The 16,389-nt window shown below is 45.1% G+C and overlaps 1 protein-coding gene across 4 annotated transcripts in view; it reads right to left on the bottom strand.

Moving 5' to 3' along the window:
- Positions 1–9,208: 9,208 nt before the first annotated feature.
- Positions 9,209–16,389, bottom strand: part of Kmt5b (lysine methyltransferase 5B) — a 46,368-nt gene continuing 39,187 nt past the window's right edge. For all 4 annotated transcript variants that reach the window (XM_031389105.1, XM_031389108.1, XM_031389107.1 and 1 more), the window contains one exon: positions 9,209–13,378. In XM_031389105.1, coding sequence (XP_031244965.1) covers positions 11,904–13,378 — 1,475 coding nt within the window. In that variant the 3' untranslated portion in view covers positions 9,209–11,903. The remainder of the gene's footprint in view (positions 13,379–16,389) is intronic.

Raw genomic sequence — 16,389 nt, 5'->3', positions numbered from 1 at the left:
AGCCTGGTCTACAGAGTGAGTTCCAGGACAACCAGGGCTACACAGAGAAACCCTGTCTCAAAAAAAAACAAAAACAAAAACAATAAACAAACAAAAAAAAGCAAAAAATAAAAAAACAAAAACAAAAAACTCTCTCCAAATCAAAACCTAAAACAAAAAAACCCTGCACTGTTTGCAAAGTCATGAGGAAATTTGATTTAAGCAAAGCAATGGAAGCTATTCAAATGTACTGGGAAGGAATAGTGACTCAAGGACCCCATTTACGTTTAGGGAGTCCCTTTTATGGTGTTGAAGAGTAAGAGTTTAGTAACTAGAGACATACTTTGGGTGGCTCTTCATTTTGATTGACAGGCTTCTACCATATAGATCTTTGCTCACTTCACATAGATACATGTCCCTTCCCATAATGCATCTGATTTTGATCATATGCACGTGTAACTATGCATAGGCATAACCTGATAAATGAGAGATTCTCCTTAAAAGTCTACTTAGACACAGTTTGCCTCATTTGAATACACAGCCAAATCAGTTTAGGCCAGATTGGTCTTTCTATTCTACCTGGATATATATGGATTGTTTTTTAAATAGAAACAGTCCAAGTTCAAGCCATGAAGACAGTGGTTCTCAATCTGTGGGTTGTGACCCCTCTGGGGGCCCCATATTATGATTCAGTATAACAGCAGCAAAAATACAGTTGTAAAGTATGTATGTGGTGACTGGTTGGGCGTCACCACACCATGAGGAACTGTTATTGAAGGGTCACAGCACGAGAAAGGCTGAGACACACTACATTAAAGGGTTCCAGTGTGGATGGCAGGTTGCTAGGCATGCTGTCTGGAGTGAAATGGTGTCCTATATGTGCAAGGAAGATTCAGGCTGCCAAGTGCATTACTAGAAGGTGGTGTGTGCACAACCCACGCCACCCTGTCTCAAAAAAAAAAAAAAAAAAAAAAAAAAAAAAAAAAAAAAAAAAAAGAAAGAAAGAAAGAAAGAAAGAAACGGTTTCTCTATGTTGCCCTGATTGTCTTCAAACTTGCTTTGTAGACCAGGCTGGCCTCAAACACAAGAGATTGGCCTGCCTCTGCCTCCAGAGTGCCGGAATTAAAGGCCTGCGTTACCACCTTTTACATTTTGCGTATTCATTGTGTGTGTGGTATGTGGGTGGGTGGGTGAGCTCATGGCTTGGTGCAGGCAGTGTGGTGGTCAGCAGACAAGTTATGGGAGTTGGTCCCCTCCTTTCACTGTGTGAATTCTGGAGATCCAACTCAGTTCACCAGGGCTAGTGTCAAGCATCTGTACCTGCTGAGACATCTCACCCTGTCTGTCAGACTTTTTACAGAAGTCCCTACACTGACTTTCACATTGGTCCCCAGTTTACACTCCCACTAACAATGAGGAAATGTCTGTTTGTTTTCTCACTGGGGAGAGATAGAGATAGGGTTTCTCTTCTGTAGCCCTGGATGTCCTGGAACTTACTCTGTAGACCAGGCTGGCCTCGGACTCAGAAATCTGCCTGTCTCTGCCTCCCAAGCGCTGGGATTAAAGGCATGCACCACCACTGCCCGACAACATTTTTTTTTAAAAAAAAAAGATTTTTATGGGCTGGCGAGATGGCTCAGTGGGTAAGAGCATTGACTGCTCTTCCAAAGGTCCTGAGTTCGGATCCCAGCAACCACATGGTGGCTCACAACCACCTGTAATGAGATCTGACACCCTCTTCTGGTGGTCTGAAGACAGCTACAGTGAATTATGCCAGAGCAAGGGGGCCGGAGCAAACGGGCCAGCAGAGGTCCTGAGTTCAATTCCCAGCCACACACATGATGGCTCACAGTCATCTGTATAGGTACAGTGTACTCATACACATGAAATAATAAAATATTTTTAAAAAAAAAGATTTTTATGTGGGGCTGGAGAGATGGCTCAGTAAAGACCACTGACTGCTCTTCCAGAGGTCCAGCAACCACATAGTAGCATATAACCATCTAATGCCCTCTTCTGGTGTATCTGAAGAGAGCGACAATGTACTCATATATATAAAATAAATAAATCTTAAAAAAAAAAAGAATTTTATGTGTTCTTTGTCTGCATGTATATACGCACAACATGTATGTAATGGCTATTCTGGTTGTCAACTTGACTGTATCTGGAATGAACTATAATCCAGAATTGGAGGGCTCACCTGTGACCCAGAACTTAAGGCAAGAAGACACAGTTTTTGACCTGGATCTTGAGGCATAGTGGCCATGAAAAGCTTAGGCTAAGGCAGGGTAGCACATGCCTTTAATCCCAGGAGACTAATGCAAGGAGATCTCTGAGTTCAAGGTTAGCCTGGGACAGAACAAGTTCCAGATCTAGATGTGATGGTACACATCTTTAATCTGCGCCACACATTCTGCTTGAGACCTACAGAAGTTCATTGGAAGAAGGATGATTTGCTCTTCTTCCTCACTTGCATTTACTTGCCAGCACATCTGTTGGAATCTACTTCTCCAGAAGACCAGCTGAAACAACTAACTTCGTGGGGCTGAGCAACTACTAGAGTCTTGGGCTTCCCATCCACAGCTGACCTTTAATGGGGTAGTTGGACTACAGATGTTAAGTCATCACAATAAATTCCCTTAATGTATAGAGACATTCCCTAAGTTCTGTGACTCTAGAGAACCCTGACTAATACACTGAGCAAGCCAGTAAGCAGCACCACTGAACGGCGTCTACTTCAGTATGGTCTCCGAGTTCTCCAGATGATGGTCTGTGACCTCTAAACCAAACAAATCCTTGTCTCTTCTAACTTTCTTTTGGTCAGCGTTTTAGCAAAGCAACAGAGAGACAAACTAATACAGAAATTAAGAGCAGAGAGTGAAATATTACTGTAATGGACCAGTAATGGGAGGATTATGGAAGAATTTTGGAACTTTGGGCTACAAAAGTGTCTTAGGATTTTACCGCTGTGAACAGACACCATGACTAAGTTGAGTCTTATAAGGACAACATTTATTTGGGGCTGGCTTACAGGCTCAGAGGTTCAGTCCATTATCATCAAGGTAGGAGCATGGCAGCATCCAGGAAGGCATGGTGTAGGCAGAGTTGAAAGTTCTACATTTCTTAAAAAGTTTTATTTATTATTATATGTAAGTACACTGTAGGTGTCTTTAAATACACCAGAAGAGGGTGTCAGATCTCATTATGAATGGTTGTGAGCCACCATGTGGTTGCTGGAATTTGAACTCATGACCTTTGGAAGAGCAGTCAGTGCTCTTATCACTGAGCCATTTCACCAGCCCCTGAGAGTTCTACATCTTTATCTGAAGGCTGCTAGTGGAAAACTGATGTCCAGGAAGCTAGGATAAAGGTCTTAAAGCCCATACCCACAGAGACAAGGCTATACCTCCAAATAGTGCCACTCCTTGGGCCAAGCATATTCAAACCAGGGCATTCCACTCCCTGTCCTGCCCCCCACCCCAATAGACTTGTTCAAACACATGAGACTATGGGGGCCATATCTAGCATAGCATAATAAAATGTATATTTAGTCCAACTTCCAAAGTCTCCATAGTCTAGAGTAGTGTCAACAATGTTAAAAGTTCAAAGTTCAAAGTCTCTTCTGAGATCCATCCAATCACTTAACTGTAATCCCTGAAGCAAGACAGGAAATCAGCTGGGCAAACTCCAAACTCTGCACCTCCATGTCTGATGTCAAAGCAGTTTTCAGATCTCCATCTCCTTTTTCATTTTTGTTGACTGTAACAAACTTCTCTTCATGGTCTGGTTCCACTCCCTGTTAGCAGCTTTCCTCAGCAGATAGCCCATGGCTCTGGCATGTTCAATGTCTGGGATCCACACATGATCTGTGCTTCTTCATCTCTGCCCTCTATAGCACTCTAAGCTCAGGTTGATCCACTCCATTGCTGCTGTGATTCTTGGTGGTCATCCCATGGTACTGGCATCTCCAATACACTTGGGTCTTCTGCTGCAACTAGGCTTCACCCATAGCGTCTCATAGGCTCTCTTCATGGTGCCAAGCCTCAACTCCTTTGCATGACCTCTTCAGTCCTGGGCCATCAACTGCAACTGAGGCTGCCCAATGTCCAAGCCTCAGCTGCTCTTCATGACCTCTGCATGCCTTCAAAACCAGTACCTACCACCTGGGTGACTCTTACACATTATGAAGTCCAGCTGCAGCATGAAGTACAACCTTGGCTATCTCTGGAACACAGCCTCTTTGTGCTCTCAGAAAACACTTCCCAGAATATTTCACCTCAGGGATGCTGGTCTCTTTTTAATCACCACTAATTTCTTAGCTACAGCTAATCGACGTCAACTGTCCCTTCTATTCTGTACTCTAAAGTCAGAGCCACGTGGCCAAAGCTGCCAACTTCTGCTGCTTGCTGGGGTTGGAACATGGCTCCCTTGTTCTAGTATATCATCACCAGCATTGCTTTCTATTTTTCAACTCCTTCATTGCCTAAGTTTGGCTGTCCTGGAACTTGCTTTGTAGACTGACTTTGAACTCAGAGGTCACCTTGCCTTAGTCTTCTGGGATTGAAGGCATGTAATCTACTACCTTGCCTGGACCTAAGCTTTTCATGGCCAGTATGCCTCAAAATCTCCATGCCAAGATCTAGGTCAGAAACCTGTGTCTTCCAGCCTCAAGACCTGGATCACAGGTGAGTCCTCCAATTATGGATTGTAGTTCATTCCAGATATAGTCAGGTTGACAACCAGGAATAGCCATAACGATGTGCACGTCATCAGGTCAGAAGAGAGCTTTGGGTCTTCTGAATCGGAGTTACAGTTGTGAGCTGCCCGGTGGGTTCTGGGAATCGAAGCCCAGTCCTCTACAAGAGCACCAGCTGCTCTAACTACTGAGCCACCTTTGCAAACCCTCAAGGGTATTCTAACAGTTAGTCATGTTTGTATTTTTTGAGCATTGTCTGTCACTACGTGGCTAGCAGTGGTCCCTATGCTGACCAGGGAAATTTTTAGTGAAGAGACTTGCAGAAGTGCCCTGGTGGAGGCATAGGGATTTCCAGGTGTGGTTCAGAGCCTAGGCTTTGGATCACTGGCTTGACTGACAACCCATCATCTCAGTCTAGCTGGTCGGCTCCATTCCTGGGCCTTCACCTTTACCTGGCACACACTGGAAGGGCCCAGGGGCTCCTCAGTGAAGGCCACTTGTACAACAGACCAATATCCAGCTCTTCAGAATGGCAACCACCTAATTGCCACAACCTTCTCACCCCTCAGCCTTGATCGGAACTTTGTCATTATCAGAAAATGTATCCCTGAGCCAGGCAAAGGTGGCACATGCCTTTAATCCCAACACTTGGGAGGCAGAGGCAGGCAGATTTCTGAGTTCAAGGCCAGCCTGGTCTACAGAGTGAGTTCCAGGACAGCCAGGACTACACAGAGAAACCCTGTCTCGAAAAACAAACAAAAAAAGAAAAAACAAAAACAAAAAAAAAAAAAAAAAAAAAAAAAAAAAAAAAAAAGAAAAAAGAAAAAGAAAACAAATGTATCCCCAGCCCTCCAAAGCTCTGGCCTGCCTCAGACTTGCCCTTTGCCTGTCCATACCTTGCTTGTTCAGAGAGATCATGGTGGCCTAAGTGCCTCTAGGCCAGGTGCCTGTTTTTGCAAGTGGCCTACTCAACTTCCAATCTTCATCTTTGCTTTCTTTCTTTCTTTCTTTCTTTCTTTCTTTTTTTTTTTTTTTTTTTTTTAGAGGGGGGGACAGGGTTTCCCTGTGTAGCCCTGGCTGTCCTGGAACTCACTCTGTAGACCAGGCTGGCCTCGAACTCAGAAATCTGCCGGTCTCTGCCTCCCAAGTGCTGGGATGAAAGGCGTGCACCACGACTGCCTGGCTATCTTTGCTTTCTTATCCTTCTTGCATTCTATGTTCAACAGCTCTATCTCTATCATCCTGCCTCTCTTTGTGAGGCAAGGTGGGATGTAGTCTATCTAGTTGGCTTAGAATCCTGATCGTTCTCCTTCCACCTCCCAAGTACTGGGATTATAGGTGTGTGTCTGCATGTCTGCCTTGCTGATGGCATGGCAGAGTGCCATCTGCATGCCACTCAGGGAAGGCAGAATGCAGTTCAAGATAGGGGTCCCAGTCCATCTTTCCCCAGGGTAGAAACAGTGAGATCTGGGACGGATGTATCCAGATGCTGTTGGAAACCTTGAGGAGTTGAGAATAATGGTCTGAGGGCTGAGCCATGGATGGGATGGAATTTGGTTTGGTGCCAAGTACTGAGGGGCTGAAAGAGAGAGGGCCTTCTCTGGAAAATTTAGGCAAAAGCCTCGCCCTGGCTGCAATCCTGGATGAAGGAAATAGTCCTTGTGTGTCCAAACTGCTTTATTTCTATGGTGGATGTGAATGCATGTCTTACTCAGGGTCAATCAGGGATTAAATACCTGTTGCAGGAAGGGATGCCCAGGAAGGGAAGCTCATTGGCCAAACACTTAGAGCCTATTTAGATACCTCTTTAGCATGGAGAATTCTAGGTATTTATGCTACATGACCGGTTGTCATGGTCCTCTCAGTAGGGTGTCATGGTTACGTGTTCCAGGGCAGGGAAAACCTGGCTGCTTGCTGGTTCCAACACCTGTGTACTGGCTGGTTTTGTGTGTCAACTTGACACAGGCTGGAGTTATCACAGAGAAAGGAGCTTCAGTTGGGGAAATGCCTCCATGAGATCCAGCTGTGGGGCATTTTCTCAATTAGTGACCAAGGGGGGAGGGCACCTTGTAGGTGGTATCATCTCTGGGCTGGTAGTCTTGGGTTCTATAAGAAAACAAGCTGAGCAAGCCAGGGGAAGCAAGCCAGTAAGGAATATCACTCCATGGCCTCTGCATCAGCTCCTGCTTCCTGACCTGCTTGAGTTCCAGTCCTGACTTCCTCTGATGATGAACAGCAGTATGGAAGTGTAAGCTGAATAAACCTTTTCCTCCACAACTTGCATCTTGGTCATGATGTTTGTGCAGGAATAGAAACCCTAAGACAACCTGACATTTTCAATTATGAGATTTCCTGGCATTTTTAAACCTGCTTCAAACTTACCAGTTCTTGTTTGGTGGCATGGTCCACTTGCCCCCACAGATGTGGACTTTTATGCCTGGCTCAACTTTTTTGACACCCTAAACTCTATGCCTTCTTTGTTGTTGTTTTTTGAGACAAGGTTTCTCTGTTGTAGCCCTGGCTGTCCTGGAACTCACTCTGTAGACCAGGCTGGCCTCAAACTCAGAAATCCACCTGCCTCTGCCTCCCAAGTGCTGGGATTAAAGGCGTGCGCCACCACTGTCTGGCCTATGCCTTCTGACTCCATTATCTGCTGAGGCTCCGATCAGTGCTGCTATCAGTTGGAACCCCACGGATGTCTGGATGTTGACTGTTCTACAAGGGTATGGGTACATATTTAACCAATTATACTGGGAATCTATAGCTAGCTTACATTCCTACTGTCCATTTCACATCTTCCAAAACCTCAGACCTCACCTTGCCCTCAGATGTTCTTGCCTACTGCATATAGGCAAGGCAGAGCTCTGAGGTGGCCTGGCTCTCCTCCTCACCCTTAACTTTTTCCTTGCCCCTGCCTTATTTATTTATTTATTTATTTATTTATTTATTTATTTATTTGAGACAGAGTTTCTCTGTATAGCCCTGGCTATCCTGGAACTTAGAAATCCACCTGTCTCTGCCTCCCAAGTGCTGGTATTAAAGGCATGTGCCACCACTGCCCGGCTTATGTACTTATTTTTGAGACAGGGTCTCAACATATACCTGGTTAGCCCATAACTCCCTACATAGATCAGGTGGAATTGAACTCAGATCTGCCTACCGCAACTCCCAACTGCTGGGATTAAAGGCATATGTCATCACACCCACTTTTTATACAAAAACATATATTGGTGTTTTGCTTACATGTATGTATGTATGTGCACCACATGTATACCTGGTGCTCATGGAGGCCAAAAGAGGGGACTGGGTCCCCTGGAGATGGAGTTACTGAAGGTTGTGAACCACAATGTGGGTGCTGGAAATCAACCTGGGTCCTCTGTTAAGGACAAATGCTCTTAACAACAGCTATCTTTCCAGTCCTGTGGATTCCTCTTGTAGCTGCAAGCCAGGAAGACAGTTCTTAATCCCTCCATTATTAAGGAATAACTTAATATGAGCTCTGAATAACTCTTCTCCTTTCATAGCTCTGTGGAAACTTCCAGTGTCCTTGGTTAAGCATACTGTCTAATAAAAGTAGTAATTTCCCAAGCTAGACTTCTCCACTGTCCCCACTAGCCTGATCCTCCTAAAATGATCCCTTTCTGTTATCTAAGGTCACAGAGGTCAAACGGCTTTGAGTGCAGCACTCCCTGTGTGGGAGGCCTGGACTGTCTGTCCTAAGCAACTCTCATCTTTAACTCAGATCCTACCTCTCTAACTTCAGATGCCTCAAACAAAACAAAAACCCGCCATCACTCGTGCTAAAAGGGGTATGCCTGTTTATGTCTCAGACTAAATCTATGTAGTCCAGCAAAGCAGGGCTTTCTTTCAGTTAGAGCAGACTACGGAGGGCCACCCCCATCTACCATGGCTAAGCCTGGGCAGGAAACTCTGATAACACAGAGAAGCTCAGAGTATCAAAAGCTATCTCCTAATCTGTCCTCAACTGGCACTTTGGGTTATATATAAGCTTAGTGATCTGGGAGGGTGAGTGTAGCACAGGTGTGTGTGTGTGTGTGTGTGTATCATCAACCTACCTGGTCCTCTGCTGCTCTACCTTTTGGGATCTATTGCTGCCCAATACCCACAGGATCTGGGACACCGGGGAAGGAGGCTGGAGCCTTCCCATGCACATCAAGAGCTCACTTGCCCTCTTTTAGGGAACACAAAAGTACTGGACCCACCTGAATCTGAGTGGCAGCCTATACAGCAGGATGTATACTGGATACACAAAGTTGAAATTTGAGGAGGGAGTCTCAAGGTTTCCAGGCAACTTGGTGGAAGCCCAGTCACACTGAAAAGAAAGCCCTCATGTGTCTGGGATGCTGAAAGCAGCCTTTCTCAGGTGAAATACAGGGTCCCTCCACTCTGAGGGAGTGACTCAGGCTACTCTCACTCATGGCCACAAGGTACAATGGCTCACTCCAACTCACAAGCTGCTTTCTGTAAGCCTCTGGTGAAAGACTTCTCAAGATACAGTGAACACTGACCAGATCATTTTAATTTCCGAATTTATTAAAATGATTAACCTCAATACTGCAAGTGCATGTACAAAATATTTGTAAAAAATGTTTTTTAATGAAACGTTAAAGAACTTACCTCAAATGCTGAAAAAGTCCTTTTCATTCTTTCAGTACAAGGAATACATTGTATCTCAAAAGTATTACAACTCAGCAAAACAATTTAAAACAGTAATTTGAAAAATGATTGAAAATTGAATACTTTACATATATTTCTAGGATCATTTCCTAATTCTTACAATTGCCAAAAACTTTACCAATCATTGCATAAGCTCAAGCTGAGAGTTTTATTGAGTGTAACCTCTTCCAGACTGGTCAAGAGTGTGGGGTTCTGGCACCCCCACAGTGAAGTTCTACAGCAGATCGAGAACAGTCCGAGGCCCCTGCCTTGAGAAACGGAAATAAGGTTCCCTAGAAGGCATCAGCAGCACTGCTGAATGCTTGTGCATACGACTCCTGAGAGGCAGCAACTCCTCACAATGTCACTGCTCTTAGACCCATGGGAAGGTCGGCCTCCAAAGGCGAGGCCACAACAAAACTAAAACAAACATCATAAATAAGTTACTAAAATTAAGCTTAAAATGGAGAAAATGGGAAATTGTTAATCTGTTACTTTTTCCTTAAGATTGAAATTCCTGAAATGGCTATTGTTGGTATTCAAAGAAATGGGAAGATTTAGTCTCAACAGCCCAAGAGATCATGGGAATGAAGGTGACCAGCTGCCCTGTGCAGGCTCCTGAGCTCACCGTCAGCTTCCTGGAGGTGGCACGTGGCTCACACTTACGTTTGGGGACCCATGAAGCCTGGAAGCATCATGGAAAGTGCTCTGGTGCCTGAGACAGGAGGTTTTGAGACCCAGGGCGACCTTTCTTCACGGCTATAGCAAATGGTTGTGTGGGGGGAACGCTGCAGCCTTCCCTTCTGCTTCCAATGACACAGACACCCAAGAGGGTGAGGTGAGACTGCTTCGCAAAGGCAAGACTGTGCAGGACCACAGCAGGAAAGTCCATCATGCACAGGAGCAAAGACATTGTATTCTAGAAACACTCATGAATTTTACTAACTTGTGACTGGAACCTACAAGCAACAGTTTTAAGGATCCAAGCACCCCACGCTGAAGGTGTCATCAGCAAAAAGAAAGCAGAGATGCTCTGTTGGACCCTTCACTCCCTGCAGGTCCCTTCTGACACGCTGGAACACTGAGTCCACTAGCTTGTGTCATTTAGGAACACTATCTACTTGAAAGGGCACCTACACATTTCCCAGTAAATAAACAGACCCACTGGTGTCAAACACCTGCTATAGACTGATATTCTCAAATTCTTTGATTTGTAAAATAATCCAGAGAAACAAACAAGCCTGGTATTGAACATAAAGCAGTAATTAAAAATTGCTCATTAAGTTACTTAAAATTAATTTCTCTTCTCAAAGTGCTTCAAAAACAAATTAAATCTGACTCCTCTTTTTGTTTGACTGATAAAAATCAAAAAAATCTGATATTTTCATAATAAACTAACATAAGCCAAGAACGTCCACTGATGCAGTGCTTACACTATATATTTATAATTTCCTATTTTATTGGCATGAATATTTCTAAACTTAAAAACCTTCCTGGTAAGTTCTTTTAATTTCTTATGACAAAATTTCTCACAACACACAAATATTTACAACATATACATCGTTTTCAGCTCTTTACATTGAATCCCAAAGACAAATGTTTGTATAGGTTACCACAGAACAAAAGCTGTGACTCATGTTCTTATCTCATAAACTATTATAAGTTAAAGTGAATAGATTTCTTTTAATATTCCTTGTAGCATTTTACAAGTGCAACAGAAACTTGAAGACCCAAATTAAGATAGCTGGAGTTCATCGGACAAACGCTGCTCGCTGTCGCCACGCTGTTCACAGCAAAGGTTTGAAAAAATAAGCACCAATCATTCTTGCAAAGAACAATTTTATCTAAAAGGATTGGAAAGTGTTAAATACACGGTCTTTAATTTACAAGACAAGCAATAAATAAGCTGCTCTGAAGACCCATCCTGCACACCACCAGCCTCACACATAGAATGTACTGAGAATGAGCTGTCACGCACAAGACTGCATTTAAGTTAATGTTTTTTTCTTCAAAGAACTCAATCTGACTCCCAGCCAATGGTCTGCTATGATAACGAAGGCCACAGACGGGACACCTGGGTCGGTAAGCAGTAGGAAACCGACACAACTCCAAAGGGGGAAACATCTAGCAAATAAACCAAAAGCCAGAGGTCGATGCTGGTGATAGGAGCAGATGCTGGAAACCCTTCCCACAAGGCTGCTCTGCTCCGCCCTAACTACGGCTTAGTCATCTATGGAAGAGGGCTGGCGCTTGCTCTCATAGGTGACAACATGGTGTAACCACATTAGTGTCTGAAGGTCCTATGTGGAGAGCTGCTGTCACTGGACAGTTTACTGGAGCCTCTATCTTACAACAGGGCTTTCCCTCAGAATTGCACATAAGAAGGCTATTTAAAAAGTACGATAACAATTTGCACAAATCAGACTTAAGAGTCAGGATGCTGCACACTCTCTACAGTGTTATGCCCACAGGTGAGAGGCCACAGAAGTGCTGCGCTGAGAAGCTGTGGCTGGGGTTCTTGCTTTAGTTCCCCAGGACAATGAGTGAGCGCTCATGCATTCAGTCTTAAAGACTGATCTTCTCTTCTCCTTGAAGAAATGTCAATATCTATGGAGTCTTTACCTACAATTAGCCTCAGCCGCTTTGCAGGAGGAAGAGGAATGAAGTCATCATCGAAGTCATCCTCGCAGTCCTCCTCCTCCTCCTCCCCCTCAGAAGACGACGAGTCATCTGTGCTGTCCTCCTCATATTGACTGTAATCATCCACCTCCATCTGGGACTCCAGCAGGGAGAGGGGATCACTGCAGCACACCCCATTCTCGTGAAGCCCCTCTGCATATGGCCCCCTGCTCTCCTCATCCCGTTTGAGCTGGATCTTGAGCTTGGTAGAGCTGCTGCCTGGCCCCGAGCTAACCCCATTACTAAGCTTTGCAACATAGAGGTTACTGTCACTTTCATGGTCTTTGCTGAGCTTGATGCTGATTTTTGAGGAGTTCACACCATCACTCTCATGGTCGTTTGTCTTGCTGCTGCTGTCATGCCGCCTGCGAAGTGTCAGCTTGGGGATTCCAGAGCTGTTCTCCAGGATCAGCTGTGCATCGTACCTGGTGACCCGCCGCTTCTTTTTACTTTGTGCAGTTCTGAAGGTGTCTTTTGTAAAGCTGTCGGGTGTGACAATAGAGCAGCCAACAGGTGAGGGAGCAGAGTCTGTGTAGCTCACAGGCAGCCTGACTGTGCCACTGGGCTCACCCTGGTCAGGATGAGACCCTGGCAAATCTGGCAGCCCGTCTTTCCCAGGGAAGCTGTGCTCTGGACTGCAGTCCTCTGTCTTTGCTAAGTGTTTCACAGGTTTCACTTGTCGAAATTTCTTTCGTGATGGGCAGGAGTCACTCTTGGGACACTCTTGGGATGCTTCCTCCCTGTGTGCAGTCTCAGGAGCCAGTTCTTCCAGCACCTCTGGGGTTGGCTGCTGGCCACTGTCTGGGCAAGGTTCCAATATACCATTTTTATAGCCATCCAAGGGACTTGGTTCAAGCTTGATGTCAGTGGTCTCCTTCAGACCTGTCCTTGCCCTCAAAGAGCGCCGGGTTGTGTAGGTACAGGGCAAACTGTCGCCCTGCGAGTGAGCACCTCTCCCAGGGTTCTGCCTGTGTTCTCTCGCAGCATGTCTAGTCAAGCACCCACTCCCCACTGCAGCATGGGCTGGTCCCTCTGGCTCCCTTTCTTTCTTAATTGGCAAATTTTTATACAGCACAACTTTGGGCTCCTTGAGCACTAGGCTCCCCATCTCGAGCTTCCGGGATGTGCTCTTCTGGTCCAGCCGCTTGCAGTGATTCCTCAGTTTGATCTTGGAAAGTAAAGGCTTTGCCGGCTTTCTCAGTTTCTTTGGTACCCTGGAATTGTTCATGTGCACAAGCTTAGGTGAGGTAGAGTTGGAAGCAGCTGGAACTCTTGACATGGACTGTCTTGTCAGTGCTCTGCTCTTGCTGCTCTTTTTTACACCAACTGAAGATTTTCGGTTAGAAGCTGTGAAGTTCACAAGAAAAAAAAAAAAGATGAAACCAGGTTGGTAATACAACAGGACATTGATTAATCAATCTCCAAAGCAGATCACCAGCCACAAACTGCTGACACACGAGTGTGTAAGGCAGCCCTCCAGGAATACTCTCAACAGAACAGCGTCCCTATATTGTCCCTGTTATGGTTCAAGGGTCTCAGCATGTATCTCCCATGTCAGGACTTACTGGTCCAGACTAAGTATTTTTCTTACATAAAAAAATTTAAACGGAAAGTAAATGAGTTACAGTTTCTACCTTCATATCCCCCTGGACTCCCCCCCACCGTGTGTGTGTGTGTATCTTATGTACATACATCCTGGCTGGCTTGGAACTTGATAGACCAGGGTGGTCATGAACCCTCAGCAACCCTCCTGACTGTCTCTTAAGTGCTGTGAATGATCATTGGTATTCACTGTAATGCCCAGCTTCTCTCCTGAACCCTTAGCCACTGTTTTAAATTTTCCCAAAGTGTGTTATTACTTAGCCAGTATAGCAACAGAGAACTAATATGCATTGACTGCTGGACTCTGGACTCTCTCCAATGGTTTTAGACAGAACAGATTCTAAAGAACTATATGCTGTGTACTCCAATACTCATGTATCAGTAACGCATGCTGTTTGCTTCACAGGATGGGAAGCTACAGCAGGTAGCTATTAGCTCAGCAGCTGCAGAGCCCTCCGGTGTACTGATGTAACTCAGGACAACAGATCTAGGCAGGACTCAGATGACAGCTAAGTGCTTCTCAGGAGGCTGGGACCCAAAGACATGTTGCCCTTGCCCTGCTGTCTTAACTTTTCTCTTTACATTTACATGATCACAAACTCTTACATTAGTCAAAGTTTTTGTTGTTGTCTTTGAGACAGGGTTTCTTTGTATAGCTTTGGCTGTCCTAGAACTAGCTCCATAGACCAGGCTAGCCTTGAACGCAGAGATCTGCTTGCCTCTGCCTCCCGAGTGCTGGATTAAAGGCATGCACTGCCATCCCCCTCCCAACTCATTAGTCATTTTTAAACTACTTAATTCTCTGAATTCTACAGTTAAAAACAACAGAAACAAAAAAAAAAAAAACAAAACAACAACAACAACAAAAAACCCAAACCAGCAAAAAGCTCCTTTATGGGCTGGAGAGATAGTTCAGCAGTTAAGAGCACTGACTGCTCTTCTGAAGATCCTGAGTTCAAATCCCAGCAACCACATGGTGGCTCACCTTCCGTAATGGGATCTGGTGCCCTCTTCTGGTGCATCTGAAGAGAGCTACAGTGTACTTACATTAAATGAATAAATAAATAAATAAAGCTCTGTTATTAAAAACTAGTCAGCAGAAAAGCTGTGGTGACCAAGTGATAAGCACCCTCAAAAAATCCAGGGATAGCTCAGCACAGGGCCTACCCAACAGCTGGTTGGGCAGCCCTGTTCCTTCTCACACAGAAATAAACCAAGAGTAAGAAGGCTTTCCACTTCAGAGACAGGCTTGCCAGTAGCTGTAGGATTACCCAAACCATCAGAGTCCAGCGATGAGAGCTGCTGAGCGGCCCAAGAATCTGTGTGGGCTACTGCCAAAGATATGACTTAAATCTATAGCTGTGCAGTACAGTCTTGAGGCTGAGTGACTTATAGATGGACATGGCCTACAACTGTGCTCCTGCTTTCTCCCTCATGTTAAAAGGTAGGATGTTTAGGGAATACTTTCGCAAACAGATGGCTCTAACAAGCCATATACACATTAATGTTCAATGTTCTGGCTGCTTCCAGGCACAACCCAAGGGATTGAGTTTCTCATTTGTCATGCTTCCTCAAACATGACTTCTTCCACAACTACAACCAGGCTTTGCAGTCTCTAGCCTTTCACTTTCCTATTTCCATCCCACTCTTACTTCGAACCCATCTACACAATGACTGGATCCACGGCATGCTCTTGTCAGCACCCCTCTGCAGCCTGAGCCCCTGCCCATCTAGTGGGGCAGCCTTTGCTAGGTGGACCACAGCATAAGATAGTATATATTCTCCAGCCCCTTTCTGTTTTCATTTCTATGAACTAGAGTCTGGTAACCATTTTCATCTCCTCTAGGTTAAGAGTCTATGATCCTATCTTCCTCCAGCCCTGGCAGGTCATCAGGCATCTGCTGGCTCAAGCCCACTGAATATCATTTTTCAGGTGACAAGGACCTACCTAGCCACAGTTGTCATCAGATGCTCCGGAACTACAAGTCTAGACTCATAAACAGATTGAAGCTGCTCCAGGGCTGATAGGCCTGCATTGTCCCCCAGAGCTCTGGCAGCTTCTCCCTGTATATTCTATCTGCCCACTGCCCAAGCAGGAAGCTGATCATCCCTGATTCTTCCTTCCCTAACTGCCTCATAAAGTCACTTGCCTACAGTTATCTACCTCTGCAGTCACTGAAACCTACCAGCTTCTGTTCCACATGCCACTACCTCCTGCCTGGATCATGGATGGCACTTGCCCAATCTCATTCCTCTAGAGGCAGAATGACTTGTCCCTCTGGAAGGTAACCCGTGCAATACCCTGATGGCCTGAGGATAAAGCCTGAAACCTTCACCTAAGTCCCACTCTTCCTTCTCTCCATCTGTGAAGCAACAGGTTTCCAGATTAAAGGCCTTCCCACTTGTGAGCTTGGGCACGTAAGTCCCTCTGCCGTGGACATGCTTCACCTGGCCAGTTTCATCCTTTAGGGAACCTTTTCTGATTGGACTCTTAGCACCTACAGGCTCTCTTTACTTAGTCCTTAATTTAATCCATTAGCTGACTTACATTTTAAGGTGATTCTGAGTTCGATTTCTCCCAGACCCTCCCTTTCTTAGATTCCCTGTTGGTAGCAGTGCTAACCACTGACAAAGTGGTTCTTATGTTTGTGATCTGAGCACAAACAGACTGTACTTGATGGCACATTGTTTCAGAAAGTATTGCCCTTATATGTCTGTTAAGGTACTCACAGTTTACTTGAAAAGTGTCATCTCAC

Source organism: Mastomys coucha, unplaced genomic scaffold, assembly GCF_008632895.1.
Source record: "Mastomys coucha isolate ucsf_1 unplaced genomic scaffold, UCSF_Mcou_1 pScaffold21, whole genome shotgun sequence".
NCBI lineage: Eukaryota > Metazoa > Chordata > Mammalia > Rodentia > Muridae > Mastomys > Mastomys coucha.
The sequence above is the reverse complement of the archived record's forward strand: the minus strand, read 5'-3'. Positions and strand labels throughout refer to the sequence as shown.